Source organism: Phyllostomus hastatus, unplaced genomic scaffold (assembly GCF_019186645.2).
Source record: "Phyllostomus hastatus isolate PE091 unplaced genomic scaffold, TTU_PhHast_1.1 phas_contig_16, whole genome shotgun sequence".
In the NCBI taxonomy this organism is placed as follows: Eukaryota; Metazoa; Chordata; class Mammalia; order Chiroptera; family Phyllostomidae; genus Phyllostomus; species Phyllostomus hastatus.
In genome coordinates, this window is record NW_025333643.1 from 25,982,669 (window position 1) to 26,009,080 (window position 26,412).

The 26,412-nt window shown below is 37.5% G+C and overlaps 1 protein-coding gene across 1 annotated transcript in view; it reads right to left on the reverse strand.

The window, feature by feature from the left end:
- The window catches only part of TAFA4 (TAFA chemokine like family member 4), a 227,373-nt gene that overhangs the window by 79,652 nt on the left and 121,309 nt on the right, over positions 1 to 26,412 (reverse strand). The window contains 1 exon segment of the mRNA XM_045832023.1: positions 1,051 to 1,206. Within this exon segment, the coding sequence (XP_045687979.1) occupies positions 1,051 to 1,206 (156 nt within the window).

The window sequence follows — 26,412 nt, forward strand, 5'->3', positions numbered from 1 at the left end:
GTATAAATATTAATATCTGTGATTATGGAGTACAACTGGAAAATACAGAGGACTTGTTAAGTAAAAGATGGTATATTCACTGTTACCTTTATAAAATCTGACAAAATCTGAATTCAGCAACACATTTGACCCCCAGAATTTCTGGTAATGAAATGTATATGGGAAGTTTTCCATATTCACTCTCCAGCCTTAGAGTAACTAAGATTACACTGATACAACACCACTGGTGATCTAACTACCCATAAAAATATGTTTGATAGGAAAGATTATTTTCAATTGTGCAATCAGGCCTGCAATTAAGAATGTGTGTGTGTGATAGGATGGGAAGAATTCATTTTCAGGGAGGTTTTATTCCTCTGTAGAGAAACTGCTACAAGGCTTATGCTCATATATCTGTTCTCCTGGGGACTAATACTTGTTTCCAACAAGGTATCTGATGCAAAAAGACAGGGACATCAAAAAAGAATCAATCCCATGACTCCACCTACAACCATCAATATTCACTCATTTTTTTAACCATTGGCATAGCACTCCACTAGAAGATTTGGAGACAATATATGAATAATACATGATCCCAAACTATTCTCTAAGAAGTCATGCCAAAGATGTTTTATAAACATTTGTTAAAATAATAATAAACTAGAAAATCAGAGAATATTTATTTTGTCTATCACATTAAACATGAGGTGAGGAAAAACCAGGCTGAGTCCTCCAGAGGTTGAGAGTAGGAAGAAGAGGGTGTCTAAGGAAGCAAATGCTTTGATGGGTAAGATCTAGAGAGACAGTTGCACCAGAAGGAATCAAAGCATAACTTCTGTCAGTAATGGAACTCTCTATTGGTACATCTTAAGAGACATCATAAACTTACCTTACCCAGTATAAAATCATGGAGTTATATTTATGTTTACTTTTGGGATGGCACTGACCTAGAATAAATCTAGGTTTTTGTTTTTGTTTTTGTTTTGTATTGCAAAGATAGTAAATTTAAGAGATTCTTGGTGGTTGTAGGCCCTTTTGCAACATTAGAGAAGCTGACCAGAAAGTTCTTACCTTCAACACAAGAAGGCTGAGCCCAAGATGTACCAGCAACCTATCCTGGGAAGCAAGAACACTTGACTGTTTGTGACTGCTCTTCTATGTGGGTTTTGTTATAGCACCTGTGTGTAGCAACCACCTCAAAGGTCCCCTGCTTGATTTGGTGCTAACCTGGTAGGTAATGGGAGAGAAAAACATACCCAGTGCTGTTAGGAGGTAATGATACCACCAAGAACATGAATGATACCATGACTACATTTTCCAGCTTCCTGTGCTGCCTAAGAATCTTTGCAACTTTTATTTTAATGTAATTTTGAATATATATAAAGGTGCCAGAGGAAGGAGATGGGATGAAGATGGCAGAACAGGAAAATTCCTGGCTCACCTCCTCCACCAACACACCAAAACTACAACTAAATATAAAGCAACTATCTCTGAGAACAACATGCAGACTTCTAAAACAGCTCCTCTACAACTAAGAATGTGAAGAAAAGCCACATTGAGATGGATAAGGAGGCAGCAGAGAGGCATTTCATAATGGAAGGAATATCACAACCCCGGGAGGAACCTCTGAAGAGCAAGACACCTGGCTCACCTTGGGGTGCCCAGCCTGTGGGGCCTGTTCCAGAAAAAGGAGCCCCATAATGTCTGGTTGTGAGAATCAGCAAGCATATTACATCCCAGAAACTAAGGGGCTATAGGAAAGCAAGCATCTTCCTTTACAGCGTGTGGGCACAAACTCACTCACTCTAAGTCAGCACAGTGACAGCAGTGTAAGAGGCAGCTGGGTCACATGTAAAAGAGACATATTGACTCATCTTAGGTTGTCTGCCAAAGGGATTTTGTGGGGGCTCTCTCTGTAATGGAGGCAATAATAGCAAGTGCCTTTCTTTCCTCGAGTGCTTTGTTTGCTCTCCTTTTATCTCTCCTGCCTGAGCTGGCAGGCACCCATATCTGATACTCTCCATTAAGGTTCTAACCATTCCATCCACCCAGCTTTCCCCTGAAGACCCACCCAGCCCAAACTCTTTCCAAAGGAACACTCTGCTCTCAGCTCCAGAATCCAGGGGCATCTCAGTGGCCCTCAAAAGTGGGTCCCTGCCCACCAAAACCTTGTGGATGGCCCTGGAAGACCTCTAAAATAGTGCCCTGTCCCTAGCACCTGGTAGGTGGCCAGAAGCATCTGTAAAGTTGGGTTGAAGGGCCGGCCATACCCTGCACACCAATGTACCTACAACAGTTGACACATCCACACTGGAGGCCTGCCCTATACACGAGCACACCAGTAGCAGTAGCAGCCAGGTTTTACTGCCAGACATGTAGGATGCCAGACCAATCCCTATAGCAGTCCAGACAAGGCCTTGAAGACAAATGGGCTGGAGGCCAGCCCCACACAACAGAGTGCCTCAACAGTTGCAGCCCACCTACAAAAAAAGCATACACAGAGCCCACATGGGTGATGTCCCTGGAAAACCTGGCCCTGGTGACCAGGGCAACTGTACTATTAGGCCCCACAGGACACTTTCTACATAAGACCACTCTTCTAATACCTAATACACAGCAACAAAGAGAGTCTTATGCAAAATGAAGAGACAGAAAAATACCTTCCAAGTTAGATAACAAGACAAACTCCCAAGAAAAGAACTAAATGAAATGGAGAAAAGCAATCAAACAGATAAAGAGTTCAAAGTAATGGTAATAAGGGTGCTCACCAAACTCAGGAGAAGAATGAATGAACACAATGAGAACTTCAACAAAGAGATAAAAAATATTTTTAAAAATTGGAACTGATGAATACAACAAATTAAAGAGAAAAATATACTAGAGAATGTCAACAACAGATTAGATGAAGCAAAAGAAGAAATTGATGACATGGAAGACAAAGTAGTGGAAATTGCCCAACTGGAAAAATAAATAAATAAATACATAAATAAATACATAAATAAAGAATTTTTTAAAGGAGGAGAATTTAAGGGACCTCTGGGACAACATCTTGCATACTAACATTTGTATGATAGAGTCCTGGAAGAAGAAGAATGGAGAAAAACTTCCCTAACCTGACAAAAAAAAATAGATATCCAAGTCCAGGAAGCATGTTGTACATTCTCCAGGATTGATCACATTAGGCCATAAGACAATTCTCAATGAATTTAAGAAGAAAATAATATCAAGTGCCTTCTCAGACCACAATGGAATGAAACTAGAAACCAACTAAAAGTAGGAAACTGGAAAAGCACAAACACATGGAGACTACATAACATGCCACTTAACAATTAATGGGTTAATAAAGAAATCAAAGAAAAAATATCTTGAGATACATGAAAATGGAAACACAACATTCCAAATATATATGGAACACTATAAAAGTAGTTCTAAGATTGAAGCTTGTAGCAATACAGGCTGACCTCAAGAAATATAAAAAATCTCAAATAACAAATCTAACTTTACACATGAAGGAACTGAAAAATAAAGAAAAAACAAAGCCAAAAGCTATTTGAAAGAAAGATATAATAAAGATCAGAGCAAAAATAAATGTAATAGAGACTTTGAAAAACAACAGAAAAGATCAGTGAAACTAGAGCTGGTTGTTTTTTATTTTGAAAAGATAAAATTGATAAACCTTTAGCCAGAATCATTAAGAAAAATGAGAGAGAGCTCAAGTAGATATGATGGGAATTAAATAGGAAACTTTCAACTGACACCACAGAACTACAAAGAATTATAAAAGACTACTACAAACATTACTCTCTCAGTATCTTCAGATGACATGAGATTTTATATAGAAAACCCTAAAAATGCCACCATAAAAACTATTGGAATTAAAAAATGAACATGTCAGTCTGAGGGACTATTTGAGGAACTTCCATACTGTTTTACTGAATGAGGACATTCACTAAAGTTTAAGAATACAGAATTAATATAAGAAATGAGTTGTGGTTTTATTCACTAATAACAAATATTAGGAAGAGCAATCAAGAAAAATCCCATTTATAATTGCATCAAAAATAATAAAATACATAGGAATAAATTTAACCAAGGAAGTAAAAGACCTGTACACTGAAAGCTATAAGACACAGAAGGAAGAAACTGAAGACAACACAAATAAATGGAAATATATACCATGCTCACTGAAAGATCAGAATTGTCAAATGTCCATACTACCCAAAGCAATCCACAGAGTCAATGCAATCCTTATCAAAATGACAATGGCATTTTTCACAGACCTAGAACAAATAATCCTAAAACTTATATGAAACACAAAAGTTCTCAAATAGCTAAATCAATCTTGAAAAAGAACAAAGCTGGAGGTGTCACACATACTGATTTCAAACTATACTACAAAGCTATAGTAACAAAAATAGTATCATACTGGCACAAAAGTAGACACATAAATCAATGGAACAGAATTAATTGCCCATAAATAAACCCACTCTCACATGGTCAGCATAGGCCAAAAGAGCAAAGAACATACAATGGGGAAAAGAGAGTCTCTTCAATAAATGGTGTGAAGAAAACTGAATAGCTAAATATTCACCAAATACACACTAAAATAACAAATTGGACTTTCTTACACTATATATAAAAAATAACCTCAAAATAAATTAAAAATTTAAATGTAAGACCAGACAACTTCAAAATCCTAAAAGCAAATATAAGTAGTAAACTCTTTGACAGCAGTCTTGGCAATATTTTTTTATATGTCTCCCCAAGCAAGGGCAACAAAATAAAAAATAAACAAATAGGATTATATTAAACTAAAGATTATGTGCAGAAAAGGAAACCATCAACAAAATTAAAAGGCAACCCACTGAATAGAAGAAGACATTTATAAATGACACACAAACAAGGGTTTAATATCCAAAATATACAATGAACTCATACAATGCAACATAAAAAAGCTCTAATTTAAAAACAGATTATCTGAACAGACATTTTCCCAAAGAGGACATACAGGTAGCTGAGAGACACATCAAAGGATTCTCAATATCCCTAAACATTAGCGAAATGCAAATCAAATTACAATAAGTTATCTCATCACACCTGTCTGATTAGCTATTATTAAAAAAACAAATAAATGCAAATCAAATTACAATAAGTTATTGTCTCACACCTGTCTGATTAGCTATTATCAAAAAAATAAATAAATAAATGCTGGCAATGATGTAGAGAAAAAGAAAACCTCATGCACTGTTGGTGGGAATTTAGATCAGTGTAGCCAATATAGGAAACAGTATGGATATTCCTCAAATAATTAAAAACAGAACTACCATATGATCAGCAATTCTACTTCTGAGTATTTGTCCAAAGAAAACAAAAATACTAATTCGAAAAATGTATGTACTACTATGTTCATTGTAGCATTATTTAAAATAGGCAAGATATGAGAGCAACCTAAGTGTCCATTGATAGATGAATGGATAAAGATGTGATACTGTTACAGGGTGCAGCCAAGAGGCGGGGCAGGGCTGGGGGAGAGATTGGAATGGAGTCCATAACTCAAGGTGTCTAGTAAATATTAGAAAGACATATTGAGATGTCCTCACCCCTCCCCCCACAGGTGTGAGTTGGAGGAAGGGACACATGGAGCAGGAACATGCAGGCCTGTTTTGTACAGCTACAGCTTTGCAGCTAATCCATGTCATGGTCCTTTAACATATCTATAGCCTTTGGCTGGTCACTTAGATATGTTAAATAGCTGTGGCCATGCTCTGAGCCAGGGAGATGGAGGGACCCCCCCGCCCAAGATGTGACTGGGGGGCAGGTTCCCTAAGTTACAGTGCCTGCATGGGACCTTGGAGAAAATTGGCTACATGACATGGGACCACCCCTTCCCAGACTAACAATGATAGCCCAGTAAACTTGGAATGATACAGGAATGGTGGAAGGTGTAACTGATTGTAGGAGGAGTCAGAAATGGGGGTACAGAAGAGGATTGGCATGGGGATTTAAACCCAGAAATGGCAGCCATTAGAGGAAGAGCTACAAGGTTTTGCCAGAGTGGGGACTCCTGCAGCTTTGGTAGAAGAGGACCACGTGGCTTTGGGATGCTCCTTTTGGCCATGTGGCCTGGAAAGCAGGAGAGACTTGGCCTGGAAAATGGGTAAGAAGAACTCTTGCCAGTAGGCCATGAGAAGGTGCCACATGGCTTTAGAATAATTGGACATCCTGCCTGGACGGCGACAGAGCTGATGCTGCCAGCAGCCTGAAAACACAGACATTTGCTTCTTTTCCTGAGTTACAGTACCCTGAATTAGGGCAGGGGGAGAAGGAAGCTCTGTGGGCATCTGTGCATATCCTAAAGCACTTTGATATTTTAATGAAGACATTAGGTCACTACTTTAACTCTGTATAGCATTAAATAAAAATTTCCTTTCCTTTTCACAAATCTCTGGCATTGAGAGATGTCTTGTGACATCTTGTGAGAGATTGGTGACAGACAATCGTGTCCAGCAGGGGGACCTTTTGGTGGTAGTATATCACCCTTGCCCTCCTGTGTTCTGTAACAATGTGGCATAATATAGAGACAGAAGATGGCTGCATGGTAGGAGGGAGCAGATTCCACTTCTCCCTATGAACGGGAGAAAAACTTAGTGGATCTATGCAGGAACAGAGCAAACAGGCAACAGTACCACAGCATATATGAAAATAGGAGATCAAAAATTGTAGCAGACATTGAAAAACCAGATGGTAAGGAGAGTGCTTTAGGACAATAAGGGTTCAGGGATCAGCATGGGGACTAGGGAGGCTGCAGCCCCAGGCCTGGCGGTTGCGGGGTCTCCCACAGGGCTCCTGGGAGAGAGCTGGATCAACTGCTCCATCCCCAGCCAAACAAGGATTGAGTAGCTTCCAGAAGGCCTGGTTGCTTGAAGGTACAGAGAGGGGAGTGAGGACTGAGTGGCAAACACACAGGGGCTTTAAGCACCCACGAATAGCCCTGAAAAGAATACGCACCTGAGCCCATGTAACCAAGGGTGGCCCAGCCGTGAGCCCATGCTTGAAACCCAGGGAGAGTATGCTTTGTGGAAGACCCAGAGCCCACAACCGTAAACCCAGGAGAAGTGTGCCTAGAAGGGCCTGGATCCCACAACCAGGGCCCTGTGGAGAGACACCAGACTGACTCTGGGGAGAGTGCTCCACTGAGTGCTGAACTCAGGGAGAGAAATGAAATCAATCGCCCCTCAGCCTGCTGCAGCCACCAACACCAGAAAAACTGGTTTGGCCAGTTTGAAACCAACAAGAAGTTTTTTTGCTTGTTTGTTTGATTTTTTTAATTATTTATTTTTTAATTCTTATTATTTTTATATCTCTCAATTCATTTTGCTTCTCTTTCCTTCTTTGTGATTTTATTCCCTCTTCCTTTCTTTCCAATTTTACTTTTTCTTACTTCCTTCTTCTGCTTTTTATTTCTTTCCTTTTCTTTTTTCTTTTTAAATACTCACAAGTAAGACAAAACCCAAAAAAACAGGAACTGTGAAGACACCAGAGTTGGACCCAAAGAGGGGCATACCAACAGCAAAACAGTGAGACAAATTTCACTTTGCTACTACAGAGAACCTGCAAGTTATTGCATATTTGTATTATTATTTTTTCATTATTCTTACATCGTTTATTTTAATAGCATTTTTGTATTTCTCTTCTTTCTGTATACTCCTCTTTGTTTGGCTGCTTATATCGTATCCTTTCACAGGTGTCCCCTGTTATATCATTTATAGTGTATTGCTAATTTTCTGTCCTGCACTTCATTTGTGTTCCTTTAGTACACTACTTGAGGTTCTATATTCCCTATTCTTGTTATCCAGATAGCATAGATTCTGTGATATGATTGTTGCTCTAATATTACTGTAAATAATAGGTATTCCATAAAATTGTAAATACTATACAACATCCACTCCCTCCGCCCACATCTTAGCCCACTTCAGTTTACTGAAATCTATCACTGTAGTGGTTAACTCTATTCTCTCACACACTATACCTATTTACTATTCTTTACTCCCACCTTACCTCAGAATCTGACCTCCCACAAACTCACTGCTTTCTAGATTGAACTCACAATCCTTCCCTCCACAACAAGAGTCTTATCTTCATTCCATCCTTTCTAAAAAGTGGCTACCTGGGTGGAATATCACAGTTAATGCTATACATAGCCAAAGGATCTCATATCTCTTCTCTACTGCCTGCTACGGTAAATATCACAGAATACTTTCTTGCTGTCTTAATCCATTTTTCCTTACCCTCCAACTGATCACAAAAAAAGAGTAGGTGGAAGCTGTGAACACCAGGATACCCGAAGGAGACTGTACCACTGAATCTCACATATATTCTACCACAGAAGTTCACACCATGAACCCAAGGAGACAGAAAACATCAATTTAAAAAGCAGAGGATAATAAGAAGAGTCTCACAAACAACGGGAAGACAAAGAAAGAATCCCCAAATGAAGAGAAAGGAGAAAGCCTCAGAAAGAAGGCTAAATGAAATAGAGGCAACTCAACTATCAGATATTGAGTTGAACCCAACGCTTATCATGAAAATCAACGGGGTCACAATGAGCTACCAGAAACTACAGGGAAACTACAATGAACTCACTGCAAACTACATCAACATAAAAAAGGAAATAGAAACTATCAACAAGGGCCAAGAGGAAATGCAGAATACAATTTCTGAACTGAAGAATATAGTAGAAAGAATCAAAAGCAGGACTGATGAAGCAGAAGATCGAATCAAGGAGCTGGAGGACAAAGTAGAAAAACACACCCATAAAGAGCAAGAAAAGGAAAAGAGGCTCAGAAAGAATGAAGAGGGATTAAGAGAAATGCAAGATAATATGAAATGTAATAATATCCATATAATAGGGATACCAGAAGGACAAAAAGAGAAATGTATACAAAACCTGTTTGAAAAAGTAATGATGGAAAACATCCCTAGTCTGATGAGAGAAAAAGTCACACAAATCCAGGAACTACAGAGAGTCTCAATCAATAGGAACCCAAAGAGACCCACCTCAAGACACAGCACAATTAAAATGGCAAAATACCAAGACAAAGAGAGAATCTTAAAGGGATCAAGGGAGAAACAGGAAGTAACATACAAGGGAGCCCCAATGAGGCTAGCAGGTGAATTCTCAATGGAAAACCTCCAAGCCAGAAGAAAACGACAAGAAATATTCCAAGTAATGAGAACCAGAGGTCTGCAACCAAGGCTACTAATACAGCAAGGCTCTAAAACAAGATAGAAGGCCAAATAAGAAGCTTTCCTGACAAAAGAAGTCTAAAAGAATACACCTACACCAAACCAGCTCTGCAAGAGATACTAAAGGGCCTGCTTTAAGGAAATGAAAGAAAAGAGAGAGAGAGAAACACAGGTACAATGATAGCAATAAATAAGTACCTAACAATAATAACCTGAAATATAAATGGATTAAATGCTCCAATCAAAAGATATAGAATAGCTGAATAGATAAAAAAGAATGACTTACACATATGCTGCCTACAAGAGACCCACCATAGGAAAAAAGATCTACACAGAATGAAAGTGAAGGGCTGGAAATAAATTTTCTACGCAAACAGAAAGGAAAAAAAGCAGGGGTAGCAATATTCATATCAGACAAAATAAACTTCAAAAAAGGCCATAAAGAGACACCCAGAAGGTCACTTCATAATACTCAAGGGAAAAATCCACCAAGAAGACATAAACATTGTAAATATATATGCACCCAACATAGGAGCACCCAAATACATAAAGAAAATCTTAGAGGACTTGTAGAAAGATATTGACAGCAACACAATTAAACTAGTGGATTTTAAAACAGCACTGTCAAAAATGGACAGATCTTCCAAACAAAATGTCAACAGATGTTGTGGCATTGAACCATGCCCTAGATGAAATGGACTTCACTGATATATATAAAGCCCCTTATACCAAAGATGCTAACTACATATTCTTTTCAAATGCACATGGAATATTTTCAAAGATAGAAAACATGATAGGACACAAAACCAGCCTCAACAAATTCAAGAAAATTGAAATCATGCCAAGCATCTTCTTGGATAAGAAGGGGCTAAAACTGGAAACCAACACCAAGGGAAAAAACCCAAAATACCCAAAATGATGGAGATTAAATAGCATGCTATTAAACAATGAATGGGTCAAGAATGAAATTAGGGAACATATAAAGAAATTTCTGGAAACAAATGAAAGTGAACTCACAACAATCCAGAAATTATGGGACACAGCAAAGGGAGACCAGAGAGGGAAGTTCATAGCAATACAGGCCTACCTAAAAAGATAGAAACATTTCTAACAAACAAACTAACCCTATGTCTACATGAACTCGAGGAACAACAACAAAGACAGCCCAGAGCAAGTAGCAGGAAGGAAATAACCAAGATCAGAGCAGAATTAAATGACATAGAGACTAAAGCACAATTCTAAAGATCAATGCATCCAGGAGCTGGTTCTTTGAAAAGAAAAACAAAATTGACGAGCCTTTAAGGAGATTCACCAAGAAAAAAAAGAGAGAAGACCCAAATAAACACAATCAGAAATGAAAGAGGAGAGATTACAACTAATACCACAGAAACACAAAGGATTGTAAGAAATCACTATAAAGAACTGTATGCCAAGACATTTGAAAACCTAGGTGAAATGGACAAATCTCTAGAAAAATGTAACCTTCCAAAACTCCATGAAGAAGAAGTAGAAAGCCTATACAGACCAATAACAGCAAATGAAATTGAAGGTAAAAAAAAAAAACAAAAAACACTCCCAACACACAAAACCCTGCACCAAATGGTTTCACAGGAGAATTCTATAAAGCATTTAAGAAAGAGCTAACCCTTATCCTTCACAGACTATTCCAAAAAATCCAAAGTGATGGAAAACTCCCATCTCTTTTTATGAAGCCAGCATCATCCTAATCCCAAAACCAGATAAAGACATAACAAAGAAAGAAAACTTCAGGTCAATATCGTGGATGAACATAAATACTAAAATCCTCAACAAAATATTGGCAAACCGCATCCAACAATACATTAAAAAGATCATACACCATGACCAAGTGGGATTCATCCCAGGGATGCAAGAATGGATAAATATTAGCAAACCAGTAAATGTATACATCCCATAAAATCAAAGACAAAAATCACATGATCATATCAATAGATGTGGGAAAAGCATTTCATAAGGTACATCACCCATTCATGATAAAAACACTCAGCAAAGTGAGAATAGAGGGAGCATTCCTCAACATAATAAAGGCCATATAAGAGAGACCTACAGCCAACAATATACTCAATGGGCAAAAATTGAAATATTTTCCACTAAGATCAGGAACAACACAAGGGTGTCCACTTTCACCATTTCTATTCAATACAGTGTTGGAAGTTTTACTCACAGCAATCACACAAGGAATAGAAATAGAGGCATCCAAATTGAAAAGAAGAAAACAAAACTGTCACTGTTTGCAGATGACATGATAGTGTACATAGAACCTATAGAATCGGCAAAAAAACTGCTTGACCTAATAAATGAATTTGGCAAAAGAGCAGGATACAAAGTCAATATCCAGTAATCAAAGGCATTTTTGTACACCAACAATGAAACAGAAGAAGCAACAATCAAGGAAAAAATTCCATTTGATATAGCAAAAAGCAAAATAAAATACCTAGGAATAAACCTAACCAAAGAGGTAAAAGACCAGTATTCCGAAAACTACACAACACTAAAGAAAGAAATCAAGACAGACACAAACAAATGGAAACATATACTATGTTCATGGATCAGAAGAATTAACATCATCAAAATGTCCATGCTACCCTAAGCAATTTACACATTCAATGCAATACCTATTAAAGTACCAATGGCATATTTCACAGACATAGAACAAACACTTCAAAAATTCATATGGAACCATAAACGACCCCAAATAGCTGCTGCAATTTTGAGAAAGAACAGCAAAATAGGAGGGATCACAATACCTGATACCAAACTGTATCACAAGGCCACTGTAATCAAAACAGCCTGGTATTGGCATAAAAATAGGCACCTGTGCCAATGGAACAGAGCAGAGAGCCCAGGAATAAACCCAAGCCTCTATGGTCAATTAATATTTGACAAAGTGGGAAGCAACATAAAAGGGAGTAAAAATAGCCTCTTCAACAAATGGTGTTGAGAAACTGGTCACCTATGTGCAAAAAAATGAAACTCAAGCACCAACTTACACCAAACACAAAAATCAATTCAAGGTGGATAAAAGATTTCAATATAAGCCTTGACCCAATTGAAGTCCTAGAGGAGAACATAGGAAGGCAAATCTCAGATATTTCATGCAGCAACATTTTTACTGTCCCCTAGAGAAAGGGACATGAAAGAAAGATTAAACAAATTGGATCTCATCAAAATAAAAAGCTTCTGCACATCTAAAGAAAACAGTATTAAAATTAAAAGAGAACCAACTGTGTGGGAAAACATATTTGCCAATGATACTTCAGACAAGGGTTTAATCTCCAAAATATATAAATAACTTATATGACTCCACTCTAAGAAGAGAAGCAACCCAATTAAAAATGGGCAAAGGACTTGAACAGACACTTCTCCAAGGAGGACATACAGAGGATCCAGAGACACATGAAAAGTCACTCAATATTGCTAGCTATCAGAGAGATGCAAATTAAAACCACAATGTGATACCACTTCACACCATTGAGAATGGCCATCATAAACAAAGCAACAAACAACAAGTGTTGGAGAGGTTGTAGAGAAAATGAAACTGTAGTGCACTGTTTGTGGGATTGCAGACTGGTACAACCACTATGGAAAACAGTATGGAATTTCCTCAGAAAATTAAAAAGGGATCTGTCTTTTGAACCATCAATTCCACTTTTAGGATTATATCCTAAGAACTGGAAAACCAATCCAGAAGAACTTGCCTTGCACATAGCAGCACAATTTACAATGGCCAAGTCCTGGAAACAGTAAATGAGGGGGTCAAAAAACTATGGTACTTTTACACAGTGGAATTCTATGCAGCAGAAAGAAAGGAGCTCCTCCTATCCTTTGCAACAGAATGGATGGAGCTGGAAAGCATTATGCTAAGGGAAATAAGCCAGGCAGTGAAAGACAAATACCATATGTTCTCACCTTTAACAGGAACCTAATCATAAAACAAACAAATGAGCAAAATGTAACCAAAGACACCAAAATAAATAACAGGCTGACAGTGACCAGAGTGAAGAGGGGAGAGAATTTCAAGGGAAAAGGGAAGGGTCTACAGTAACAAGTATAAAGGACACATGGACAAAAACTGGGGCGGTGGAAATGGGAGGTGGGGAAGGATGGGTGGGTGAGCTGGGATGGGAGTAAAGGACAGAAACGTGTACTTGAACAAAGATTAAAGTAAAATTATAAATAAACAAATAAATAAGTAAATATATGTGATATACACACACGCATACATACACCATGGAATACTACTCAACCATAAAAAATAATAAAATCTTACCATTTATGACAATGTGGATGAACTATAATGCTAAGTGAAATAAGTCAACAGGGAAATACAAATACTATATGATCTCATAAATACATAGAATTTGAAAAAAACAAATAAACAAAACAAAATGATAGACATAGAGAACAAACTGGTGGTTGCCAGAGGGGAAGGAGGTAGGGAGAAGAGTGAGAAATATGAAGGGGAGTAAAAGGTACAAATTTCCAGTTATAAAATCTATAAATTACATGAATGTAATATGTAACATAAAAATATATTCAATAATATAAAAAGTAACTGTGGGGTGTCGAGTGGTTACCAGACTTATTGTGGTAATCACTTTGGTAGGTGTGTAATGCAGAATAAACATATTGCACAACTGAAGCTAATGTAGTAGTATATATTAACTGTATTTTAATTTAAAAATCTCTTTAAATAATGAATTATCAGTGAGAAAGTTGAGACTGTAGCAATCATTTGATCATTTCTTCTTCCACTATGTACCTTTCAGGTTTGTTTGATTTTTTGTCAGTGACTATGTTTTGTTTCTTATATAAAAACAAGAAACCTAAGTTTGAGCATTCTTTAAAAGCTTTCAAGAAAAATGCAAAACATTCTATGAACATGTCAGTCATGCGGAATATTTGAAGACTGTTTTCCATATTGGTTATACTAATCTACATTCCCACTAACAGTGTATGAAAAGGCAACTGACTGAATGGAAGAAGACATTTGCAAATGATACATGCAACAAGGGTTTAACATCCAAAATATGTAATGAACTCATACAACTCAACATAAAAAATTCTGATTTAAAAATAGAGGATCTGAACATAAATTTTTCCAGAGCACATATAGATAGCCAAGAGACATATCAAAGGATGCTCAACATCCCTAAACATCAGAGAAAGCACAGTGTGGGGAATACAGTCAATAACAGTGAAATAACTGAATATGTATCAAACTTTCAGGTGATGACTTTATAAGGTATATAAATGTGTAATTATTATGTTGTACACCTTAAACTAATATAATACATATAATATTGTGTGTCATCTATAACTTAAAAATAGATTTTTAAAAAATAGTAGAGGACTTAAGTAGACATTTCTCCAAAGATGATAAACAAATCACCAAGAAGCATTAATAATATTCAACATCACTAATAATTAAAAAAAAAATGCAAGTCAAAACCACAATAAGATATCACCTCACACCCATTATAATAGCTACTAAGGGAAAATCAGAAAATATCATGTTGATGATATAGAATAATTGGAACACTTGTGTACTGTTGGTGAGATTGTAAAATGGTGCAAACTAGTATAGAAAACAGTATGGAGTTTCCACAAAAAAAACTAAAAATAGAAATACCATGTTATTCATCAATCCTACTTCTGGAGTGTGTGTGCGTGCATGTGTGTGTGTCTGTGTGTGTATGTGTAATCACATACATACCAACTGAATTGAACTGAATTGAAATCAGGGCCTCAAGGAGGTATTTGCACATGCATGTTCATAGCAGTAGTATTAAGTAAAGCAATTTGGATGAACAAAATGTTATTTATACATACAATGGAATGTTATTCAGCTTTAAAGATGAAGGAAATACTGTCAGGTGCTATACAACATGGATGAACCTTGAGTACATTATTCTAAGTAAAATAATTTAGTCACACACAAATACTGTATATGATTCCACTTATATGAGGTATATAAAGTAGTCAAACTCATAGAAACAGTAAGAAAAATGGTGGCTACCAAGGACTTGTGGGAGAGGAAAAGAGGAGTTGTTCTTCAAAGGGTAGAGTGTCTGTTTTGCAATACTAAAAGGTTCTGGAGCTCTATTTCACATCAACATGAATATACTTAATACCAATGAACTGTATACTTAAAAATGGTTACAATAGTAAATTTTGTTTCCTAAAAATAATTTTTTAAATTAAAGATATCATTTGGAGCTAGGAAACAAACAGAAGGAAAAAAGGGAGAAGTTATCCTGGATCATCCAGGTGGGGCTCTTTGTGATCATGTGAACCCTCAGAGGCAGAGCAACAAGGCAGAAGGGGAGTTGAAAATAAAGCTTGGGGTGGACTCAAAGCGCTATTTTCAACTTGAAAGATGGATCAAAAGTCCATGAAATTAAAACCTCAGTTTGACAACTACAAGGAACTGAATTCTTCCACCAACTTGAACACATTTGGAATGGGGCTCTTCCCCAGGGTCTTCATAAAGGAAGGTAGTCCTGCTGGCACCTTGATTTTTAACCAGTGGTTAAGACCCTGAGCCAGACTTCTGACCTACAGAAACAAACCTCCCAATTTGTAGGAATTTGTCGTAGCGGCAATAGTAAACTAATCCAAGGCTTTTTACCCAGATCCATTACTTGTAAACATGTGACCCAGTTGACTTTATCATTCATTCTCTTTCACATATTATTCTGAACCATTTGAGAATAAGTTGTAGACTTACCACTTTATCCCTAAATGTTTCAGTGTCTATTTCCTAAGACAAAGATTCTGTTTTACAAATCAGAAAACTTACATTTACACAGCACTATTATATAACCAACAATCTATAGTCAAATTCTGTTATTTTTACAAATAACATCCTATATAGCCATTTCTCCCTGCCCAGGATCCAACTCAGAGACCTGCATTATATTTAGTTGTAATGATTCTTGAGCTTTCTTTAAGCAGAAACTATTCCTCAGTTTTTATCTTTCTTAACCTTGACATTTAAAATTTTTTCATGCTAGCTATTTTGTAGAATTTCCCACAATTTGCTTTTGTATATTTCCTCTTCACTAGATTCAGGCGATAATTTTGTAGCAGAATACCACAGAAGTGACATTGTTATTCTCAGTGTATCATATCTGGAGGCATGGAACAGCCACTTGCCCAATTATTGGTACTATTTCATTTAATCCCATGGTTAAGGAGGTGTCTGCCAGGTTTTTCCATTTCCAAAGGTACTGTTTTTTCCTTTATAACTAATAATCATTTTACAGTTTTTGAGACTATATAAATATCCCATTTTTAATCAAAACTTCATTCAACATTTTTAATATCCATTAATGATTTCCACTTGAATAAATTATCAGTATGATGGTTACAAAGCTGATTCTATATCATTGCTCAGATTATCTCAGATCTAGATCAAAGACGGTTCATACAGGCAGCCTGTCATTTTGACATATCCCCATTATTCTTTGAGACCTTACTAACTTTCTGGCTTCTCATGTGAAGGGTCTTTGTGTGCCAGGCTGATGTCATGTCTTCCCTGTCCTCATCATTTTTCTCCAAGGAGCCCTGATTATTTTTTGTGGGGCATTAGCTTTAGAAACCAAGACCTTGGCACATAGGTTTATTAATTGCTACCAGGCAGTGATCTGAGACTGAAGGCATTTGGAGAACTGTGTGTGTGCATATACAACATGAGTTCACATTGATATCTCCAGTTCCAAGCTAGCACCATAGGTTCTTACAACTCTCTCCACAATTCTGTGTTTGTAACTCCTATCAACAACAATGAGAAACCTGATTTCCACAATTCTACAACAAATATTAAGTTGTTTTTTAAATTTATATTGGAATACATTTCATTTGTTAGGAGTCTTTAGCTGTGACAACAGAAACTGATTTGAGCTAAATCAATCCAAAGAGAATTTATTGGAAAATTATCAGGAGATTGCAGATCTAAGAAAGAACTTAGCTTTGAGGTAAGTATAATGTTCCTCATAGCCAGCCCTGAGTGAATAATTCCATTTTATGAGTCTGTCATACTGTTTAAGGCAGTGTCAGCTGTGAAAATTACCATGGCAGTCTGCAATCATCCCTGACTCCTAGGTATATACAGCTTGGTGCAGTCCCTTGCCATGTGGTGATGGGCTGGTCTTTATGATAAAGAGCAGGCAACAGAAGTGATGATGTGTCACTTCACAGATTGGGTGGCCACTCACTCTGTGCCCCTCAGGTGACTCACTCTAGGGAAACCATGGCATGAGCTACTCTATAGAGAGACCTGTGTGGCAAGAAACTGAAGTCTTCAGACCACAGTCCTGGAAGCAAGCTTGTAAACAGACTCCCTTCCACATTAGGCCAGTGCTGTCTGTGTGCCATTGCACAACAGCAGTGATGACCTGTCACTTCCATGGTTAGGTTATAAAAGATAGTGGTCCACTCGTGTGCTTGCTTATCACTTACTTTGGGGGAACCATGTCATCTGCACCCCTATGAATATGCCCCTGGGACCAAGAACTGAAGTCTACTGCCATCAGTCAGTTGCATGAATGAACATGGAAATGCATCTTACAACCATCCTCAAATCTTCAAAGACTGTGACACCAGTGGCAACTCAACTGGAATCTTGCAACTGAAGCAGGACCACCCAGCTGAGTCTCTCCCAGATTCCTCATGCTCAGAGTCCATATGAAACAATACATCAATTGTTTTAAGCTTCTAAGATTTTTGGCTAATTTGTTGCATAGAAACAAATAACTAATACACCAAATTTGGCTACACCAGGATGCAGGCACTTACTTTTGCTCTGATAAAAACAATGTAAACAAAATTGTGGAGGAGATCATATTTAGAAATTATTAATAAAATACAACCTTTTTGAGCATCCTCATGATTTTCAGATACATCATGTACATATAAATTATTCTATGAATTACAAGCAATCTCATCTACTCATTGAAACAGATTTCCCCAAGAACTCCTCTGGGAAAATACTTTCCTTGAGTTCTCCTGTTCGGTGCATGTGCTTCAAGTAATCAGTCAAAAAATATTCCATAATATTCTGATTTTTAATCCATAAAGATAGGCCTCTCACAAAATAACCTTTATATTATTCTGAATTTTTATGCCTTTCCTGGTCATATTATCTACTATCTTAAATATCAATGGGAGCAAAATTCAATTACTGGTGAGAACAAAGTTTCATTTGTAAAACACATAAAAAAATAACCAGTACCCAGAGAATCAAACCACCAGCATGAGAGTTTTCAATCTAGTACTGAAAAGCAAAAATATATGAAGGAAGTACTTAAAACTATAAATTTAATTAAATTTTCACAGGAGTGTTGATTTCCCACAGGTAGTTGTATACAATTATAAAATAAAAATAATAATAATATTGACTTCTGGCCAAGATGGACTTGTAGGCAGATACACTCTGCTTCCTTGCAAAACCAAAAAAAGGACAACAACAAATTTAAAACAACAATAACAAAAAAAAAGAAAGAAAAGCCAGAACTGCCAGAAAATCAAACTGTATGGAAGTCCAACAACGAAGGAGTGAAGAAGAAATATTCATCCAGACTGGCAGGAGGGGCAGAAACTGGCAGCTGGGGCAGAGATAACACACAGCAAGGCAGCAGCTGGCAGTCCCACATTTGCAAATAAACTGGAAGGAACAAACAGGGAGTGAGACAGACCACACAATCCAGGGTTCCAGCACAAGAAAAGAAAGCCTCAAAACCTCTGTCTATAAAAATCTTTAGGGGTTGTGGAGGTGGGAGAAACTCCCAGCCTCAAGGAGAGTTTATTGGAGAGACCCATAGGGTCCTAGAACATACACAATCCCAGCCACCCCAAATCAGTACCAGAAGGGCCCAATTTGCTTTTGATTAGCAATGGAAGTGACTGAAAGCTGGCTGAGAGCCAAGCAAGCAGTATTGTTCCCTCTCTGACCCCTCCTTCACATACAGTGCCACAACTCAGCAAAGTGTGTTGCCTTGCCCTGGCAAATACATAAGGCTCTGCCCCTTACAAGTGAATAATATATTTATCAGGTACACTGAGACAAAGAAGTATGGCCCAAATAGAAAAACATATCAAATCTCCAGAAAAAGAACTAAGCAATGAAGAGATAGCCAACATATCAGATGCACAGTTCAAAACACTGGTAATCAGGAAGCTCAGAGAATTGGTTGAGTATGGTCACAAAATAAAGGAAAATGTGAAGGCTATGCAAAGTGAAATAAAGGAAAATACACAAGGAACCAACAGTGATGGGAAGGAAATCAGATCTGAAATCAAGGATTTGGAGCAGAAGAAAGAAATAAAAATATTCAACCAGAACACAATGAAGAAACAAGAATTTTCAAAAATGAGGAAAAGCTTAGGAACCTCTGAGACAACTTGAAACATTCCAACATCCAAATCATAGGGGTGCCAGAAAGAGAAGAGGAAGAGCAAGACATTGAAAACTTATTTGAAAAAAAAATAATGAAGGAAGACTTCCTTCATCATGGACGTCTTCAATATGGCAAAGGAAATAGACTTCCAGGAAGTCCAGGAACCTCAGAAAGTCACAAAGAAGCTAGACACAAGGAGGTACACACCAAGGCACATAATTACATTACCCAAAATTAAACATAAGGAGAGAATCTTAAAAGCAGCAAGAGAAAAGGAGACAGTTACCTCCAAAGGAGTTCCCATAGAACTATCGGCTGATTTCTCAAAAGAAACCTTGCAGGAAAGAAGGGGTGGAAGGAAGTATGCCACATGATGAAAGGCAAGGACCTACATCCAAGATTACTCTATTTAGCAAAGCTATCATTTAGAATAGGAGGGCAGATAAATTGCTTCCCAGATAAGATAAATTAAAGAAATTCATCATCACAAGCCCTTATTATATGAAATGTTAGAGGGACTTATCTAAGAAAAGAAGAAAATCAAACCTAGGAACAGTAAAATGACAACAAACTCACAACTATCAACAACTGAACCCAAAAATCAAAACCACAAACAAACTAAGCGAACAATTAGAACAGGAACAGAATCACAGAAATGGAGATCACATGGAGGGCTATCAGTGGGGAGTGGGAGCAGGGAGAAGGCGGGGAAAAGTACAGGGAGTCAGTAGCATAATTGGTAGGTACAAAATAGACAGGGAAGGTGTTAAGAATAGTATAGGAAATGGAGAAGCCAAAGAACTTATATATAAAATCCATGGACATGAACTAAGGGGTGAATGCTGGTGGTAGATGTGGAGCAGAATGGAGGGGAATAAAGGGGAGAAAAAATGGGACAAGTGTAATAATCAATAAAATACACCTTAAAAATAATAATGATAGTAATTCCACTGTCAGTAGTAACACAGAGCTTTAGCACTGAGTAAGCAGATAAGTGATGACTGGGAAGTGCTATTGGGAAGATCCTTCTCTGGTCTCCAACTGCAAATAAGCCCCTCAGGTAATCATTCCCTGACAGCTGACTAGCCATGTGGGGCCCAGTGTGAATTCATCCTATGTCCTCTCCCACTGACTACCCTCCCTGTTGTCTACTGTCTCAGTTTGCTCAGGCTATGATAACAAAATACAGATGGGTAGTTTAGCCAACAGATAATTTCTTAGTTCTGGAGGCTGGAAATCTAAGATCAAAGTACTGGCTAATTCAGTTCCTGGTGAGAGCTCTCTTCCTAGTTCTTAACTGCCACCTTCTATATCTTCACATGGAGATAAAGTGCTCTGGTGTCTCTTCTCCCATTTTGATAAGGACATCAGCCCTGTCAGATTAGGCCCCACCTTTGTGACCTCATTTAACCTTTACCACCTCCTCATAGATCCTATCTCCAAACACAGTTGTATTGGGGTTTAGGGCTTCAACATATGAATTTGGGGAAGAGGACACAAACATTAGTCCATAACTGCCATCATACCTTAATTAGAAGGTGAAGGGTTGTCAAGGAACATGTATAAAGGACCCATGGACAAAGCTAAAGGGGGGAAGGTTTAGGGGTGGGTGAGGAGGGGGATAGTGGTGGTGAGAAAACAGACAACTCTACTTGAATGACAACAAAATAAATAAATAAATAAAGCTGCTATTAAAAAAAAAAAAAGATTTCAAATGATCCCTGGGGAATCTATAGTGAAAGTAGCTTTAAACCTGATTAAGAAAATAAAAGAAAAATGCTTTAGTAACTTCTTAGAATAGCCAAGACGTGACTGGGACATTTATTAATATAATGTAATTTGCTTAGAATTTTGTTGCTATTTAGATAACCATCAATAAATGCAAATGATTTTTATTTTTGTATTCAAACTTGTCTCTGAATAATCAGCTTACCTGGCCTAGGATTTTATTCATTTATGAAGCACCAACTACTATACTTTATTGACTTAAAGCTACATATTTTTTTCATTTTTTAACATGTCAAGAGGTGTCACAACTGAGGCCATCTTACCATTATAATTGGCATTGCTTTTTTTATAATACACAAAATAGCAGTGCATCTCACAACAGACAGCATCGTAGATTTAATAAAATAGGGCAGGTTGCAAGCACTGTTCTAAATTCTTTACAGATATTATCCTAGTAATTTTATTAAAGTGCTATGATGTAGATACTATTTTATTTGTGCTTTACATTTTTAAAAATATACAAGAATTAATTTACCCAAGGTCACACAACTAGAAATTGGAAAGGGGTGAGATTTGAACCCAGACAGTGTCTATGTTCTCATAGAATAAGGGGAAGAAGTGAAGTAGCTAATATTACCCCAAGTAGAGCCAAAAATGGCATCTCCACTTCTGCTTTCCATTGAAAATATCTTTTCTACTAGATAACAGTGTTTATTGATCTCTATATAAAGAGCCTTTCCAGAATTTGTGTATTGTTTGGCAGTGGACAATAATTTTTGAACAAGGATGTGCCTTGAATCTTTGTAATCTACAACTCCTCACCTAGAAGATAGGTACTCAGAAACGAACTTAAAATTGTTCAAAGAATGATGGCAGAACGTAAGTATCCAGTATATTTTATGCACAGAAATCACTGATTATACTAAATTGAGCAACTAGTTTTATAATATTGTGTTAGTCAGAGTTCTCCAGAGTAACAAAACAAATAGGTTATGAGTAGATATAGAGAGAGACAATGGAGAGGGAAGGTGAGGGGAGGAAAGGAGAGTTAGATTGATTGATTACGGAGGCTGGCAAGACCCAAGATCTGCAGGGTAAGTTGCAAGGTGGATGTTTAGAAGAGCTGAAATTTTAGCTCCAGTCTGAGTCCAAAGATCTGAGGCCCATGGGAGCTGATGGTGTCATTCAAGTTTAAAAGCCATCGGGCTCAAGAACCAACCAATGTTTCAGTTTGCATCCAAAGATATAAAAAGACTGATGTCCCAGTTCAAAAGCAGGAAGAATTCTCTTACTCAAAGGATAGTCAGGATTTTTGTTCCATTCACACCTTACAGTGATTGGATAAAGCCCACTCCCTTTAGAGTGGGCAATCCACTTTACCCGAAACATCTTCCAAGACATCTTCACAGAAATACCCAGAATAATGTTCAACCAAATAGCTGGGCATTCCCATGGCCCAGTCAAGTTGGCAAATAAAATTATCCATCACAAACATCATAGCTATGTAGCAGTGTTGCTGGATGGGGAAAAACATGAAAGCTGAGAACCAGTGGCTTTGTGGTAATCTTTAAAGAGGTACAAGCGGGATGCCTTGTTCAACAGCTTAGTGCCAGAGAGTAGCTAGCCATTTCAATAAATTCACTTGAAACAGTGGTGCATTTTCCATTTTAAAAAGCAGGGAATGTTGTGGTTAGAGATTCATCTTGAAAAGTAAACAGATACCTAAGACCCATGCAATAAGTGAGAGATTATAGCTGAAACTTCACATATGGGGTTTCTTTTAAACTTTCAAAGTGTGAATTGGAGTAGATAAGACATTATCCAGAAGTAGAGCTGTGCTCAAACAGAAATGGGCCAAAGCAAAAAAAATACACTGGCTCCTTTGTGCTGCCTGTTTATCCTTGTCACTTGCTGGGCCATTTTTCTTCCTGTTTTGTCTGTGTAGGTAGACTGGACAGTATTCATTTTGACTTATTTAATCAACACTTAGATATAGTGCACAATGTGCCAGACACTGTTCTCCGTACTGTTGGAAACACATTTTATAAGTGGGGAAACTTGAAACTATTTCTTAATTCCTTTCCAGACTTCTGAACTTGCAATCAGGTTGTGTATTGTCTTTTCAAAAAGATGACTTAAAATATCAGCAGGACTATAAAATGTAAGGTGACTTTCCTTACTTCCTTACTTTCCCAATTAGTTAATGTAGACACCATTAAAAGCATTATGATAATCCTTTTTAAAAAATTGATTGCCTTGGGATTGCCATAGAGGATGGTTTAACTTTATCTGGAGAGTAAGTTGCTTAAATGCATTTTTTATTCTTATTAAATATACTTTTAAGTTGTAAACAAAGTGGAAAGTATCCACTTGTCCCAATAAGGTCAGAGCCTTTCCATTATAAAAGTGACAAAACACAAAACTACATTTGCAATAGTTCTGCAGGTGAAGCTACTTGAAAGCTGATAGAAGACTTCAGGTTAGGGTGACTTTCTTCATGCTTCATTTCCCTTGGATCCTTTTCCTTTTGTTCAAATGCTTTTTCCCCTCCCTTCTCCTGCACACACAAAAAAATTAAATTAAAAATAACTAAAAATAAAACACCCTCAAAGAGAAGGCTTGCCCTACACTGATCTTAGAAGGCACCGATTTCATCCGAGTGTGGTTATCTCCATGATATCCTCAGCCTTTCTCTCTATGGCAGAGGTGGCAAACACAAGGCTTGGGGGCCAAATTCAGCCCTCCACCTTGTTTTATCTGGCCTGGCACCTTGTTTCAATCCAGCGGCAGCACCGAGCTCCTTGCCCCTAATTAAGGAGTAGTTATATTTATACCATCCTAAAATTACATTTGGTCCTTTGAAGGCAACCATGAGGCTGATGTGCCCCCTGGTGAAAATGAGTTTGACACCCCTGCTCTATGGGAACAGAACAAAGTAAGGGGAAGGCTAAAAATGAGATTTCAAGAAATAAGAGCAGAAACTGCGGCTGTGGCTAGTCATCACCTTTGGAAAACATGTCTGTATTCCTAGCATTTCCTCTATAATTCTCAACATTCTTCCCCTCTCTCTGCCCCATCTTGGCTTTTAGTCAAAAAGGGATATGTCACAATATAGAAGTTAAGACTATGGTGACCTCGGGACTATTAGTGGGACATACTTGGTAACTTAGTTGTAGAGCCTCTGCTATGTGCCAGGCCCTGTGCTGGGGTTCAGGATAGAGTAGGAAAGAAGAGAAATGCTTCTGGTCTCAACAAGTAGAAAGATACCAAATGGAAATCTCTGATGACTCTCCTAAGCAGGAAATGGACTCTCCTTACTGCTTGGTAACAAAGTTGAGAGCACTGGACTTGGAGTTAGAACTGCTGAGCTGGCATGCCAGCTTCCAGATGAGCAATTTAATGGAACTTCTCAATCTCATTTTTCTCATATGTAAGTAGTACATTTCCTACCTCACATGATAGTTATAAAGTCTAAAGTGCTTAATGAAGATGATAGGCTTGTTGAAACATCAAAGATGTTGAATAAATGACTTTTGTTTTCTTGTTTAAATATTAATTCAATAAATGTTTGTTCAGCAGGTACTCTGTGCCAGGCACATGGAAGCATAACACTGAACCAAAAATGTCAAAAAATGCTTTTCTTCAAGAAGCTGTCATATTTTAGTAATGAAAGAAACAAAAAGCAAGAAAGATATAATTTATGTTAGAGAAGGTCTAAGAAACTAACATTTGAGTAGAAAATTAAAGCATAAATTAAAGAACAAAACTTGCAGATATGTGAGGAAAAGAGGCCCTTACAACTAGAGCCATGTGAGGGGGGTTATTAGTAGGAGATGATGCCAGAAAGATAATGCAGGGTGAACAGGTACATTACATGAGCCTCACAGTCAGTCACCATGGGTACTTGGCTGTACTCAATGGATCAGGAAGCCCCTGTACATTTTGAACTTACAATGACATGATCTGACATATGTTTTTAAAGGATCTATCGTGATCATAACAAACTAAAGAAGAGCAAGGATGGAGGGCAGGGACACAGCTCATGTCACAATAACCAAGGCGAAGGAGGTTGTAATGCCTTGGATTGAAGTCATAGCAGGGAGATAGCAAGAAAAGTTTGAATTTTGATATCCTGAGAAGTGACATTGACAGGATTTGTTGATGGGTTAAATGTAAGATGTGAGAGGAAGAGAGGACTCAATACTGACTTCAAAGTTGTTGCCTTGAACAACAAGAAGGGTGAGATCATTCCCTAAACAAATAGGGAAAATTAGACTTTGTTTAAGTCTTAGATGCTGATTAGATAGCTAACTGAAGAAGGACAAATACACAATTAGACATTTTAGTCTGGAGTTTAAAAGCCAAGTCTAGTTTTAAATGGACATGTGCTCACCAATTGGAACATGTGGATGGTATTTAAAGAATGGAGCTGGATAAAACCCCCAGAAAAGTAATTGTAGCCAGAGGATAAAGAAAAGCATCACTTCAAATTTAATAGTTTTGGAGAAGAGAAGGAGTAGCCAGTGGTCTAAAATGGCAAACAAGACCAAACATGTGGTATGGGTGTGTTCTGGAAGCCCAATAGACAAAGATATCAAGGGTGAAGGAATAATCATGTTAAATGCCTCTATGAGTTCAAGTATGATGAGAACTATGGGATGTTGCCATATTAAGGTCACTGGTGGCCTTAACAGGAAAAGTATCTCTGAAAATATGTAGGTAAACCATGATTGGAATGGGTTTCAGAGACAGCAAAGAGGGAAAAATTGGAGACAATAATTGTAGCTAGAAATTGTGTTATAGAAGAAGGAAAGAAACAAGAATATAACTGATAAGGTACACAGAGGGTAGCAAAATTTTTATGATGTGAGAAATTATAGTATATGTATATGCTGATGGGGGAAACATAACAGAGAGGGAAATCCACTACAGAAATATCTGAGGAGTTAGGAGGGAATGTGTGGAGCATTAAAGAACAGGCAGGGTTTTGACAGGAAAACAGACAATTCATTTATAGTCT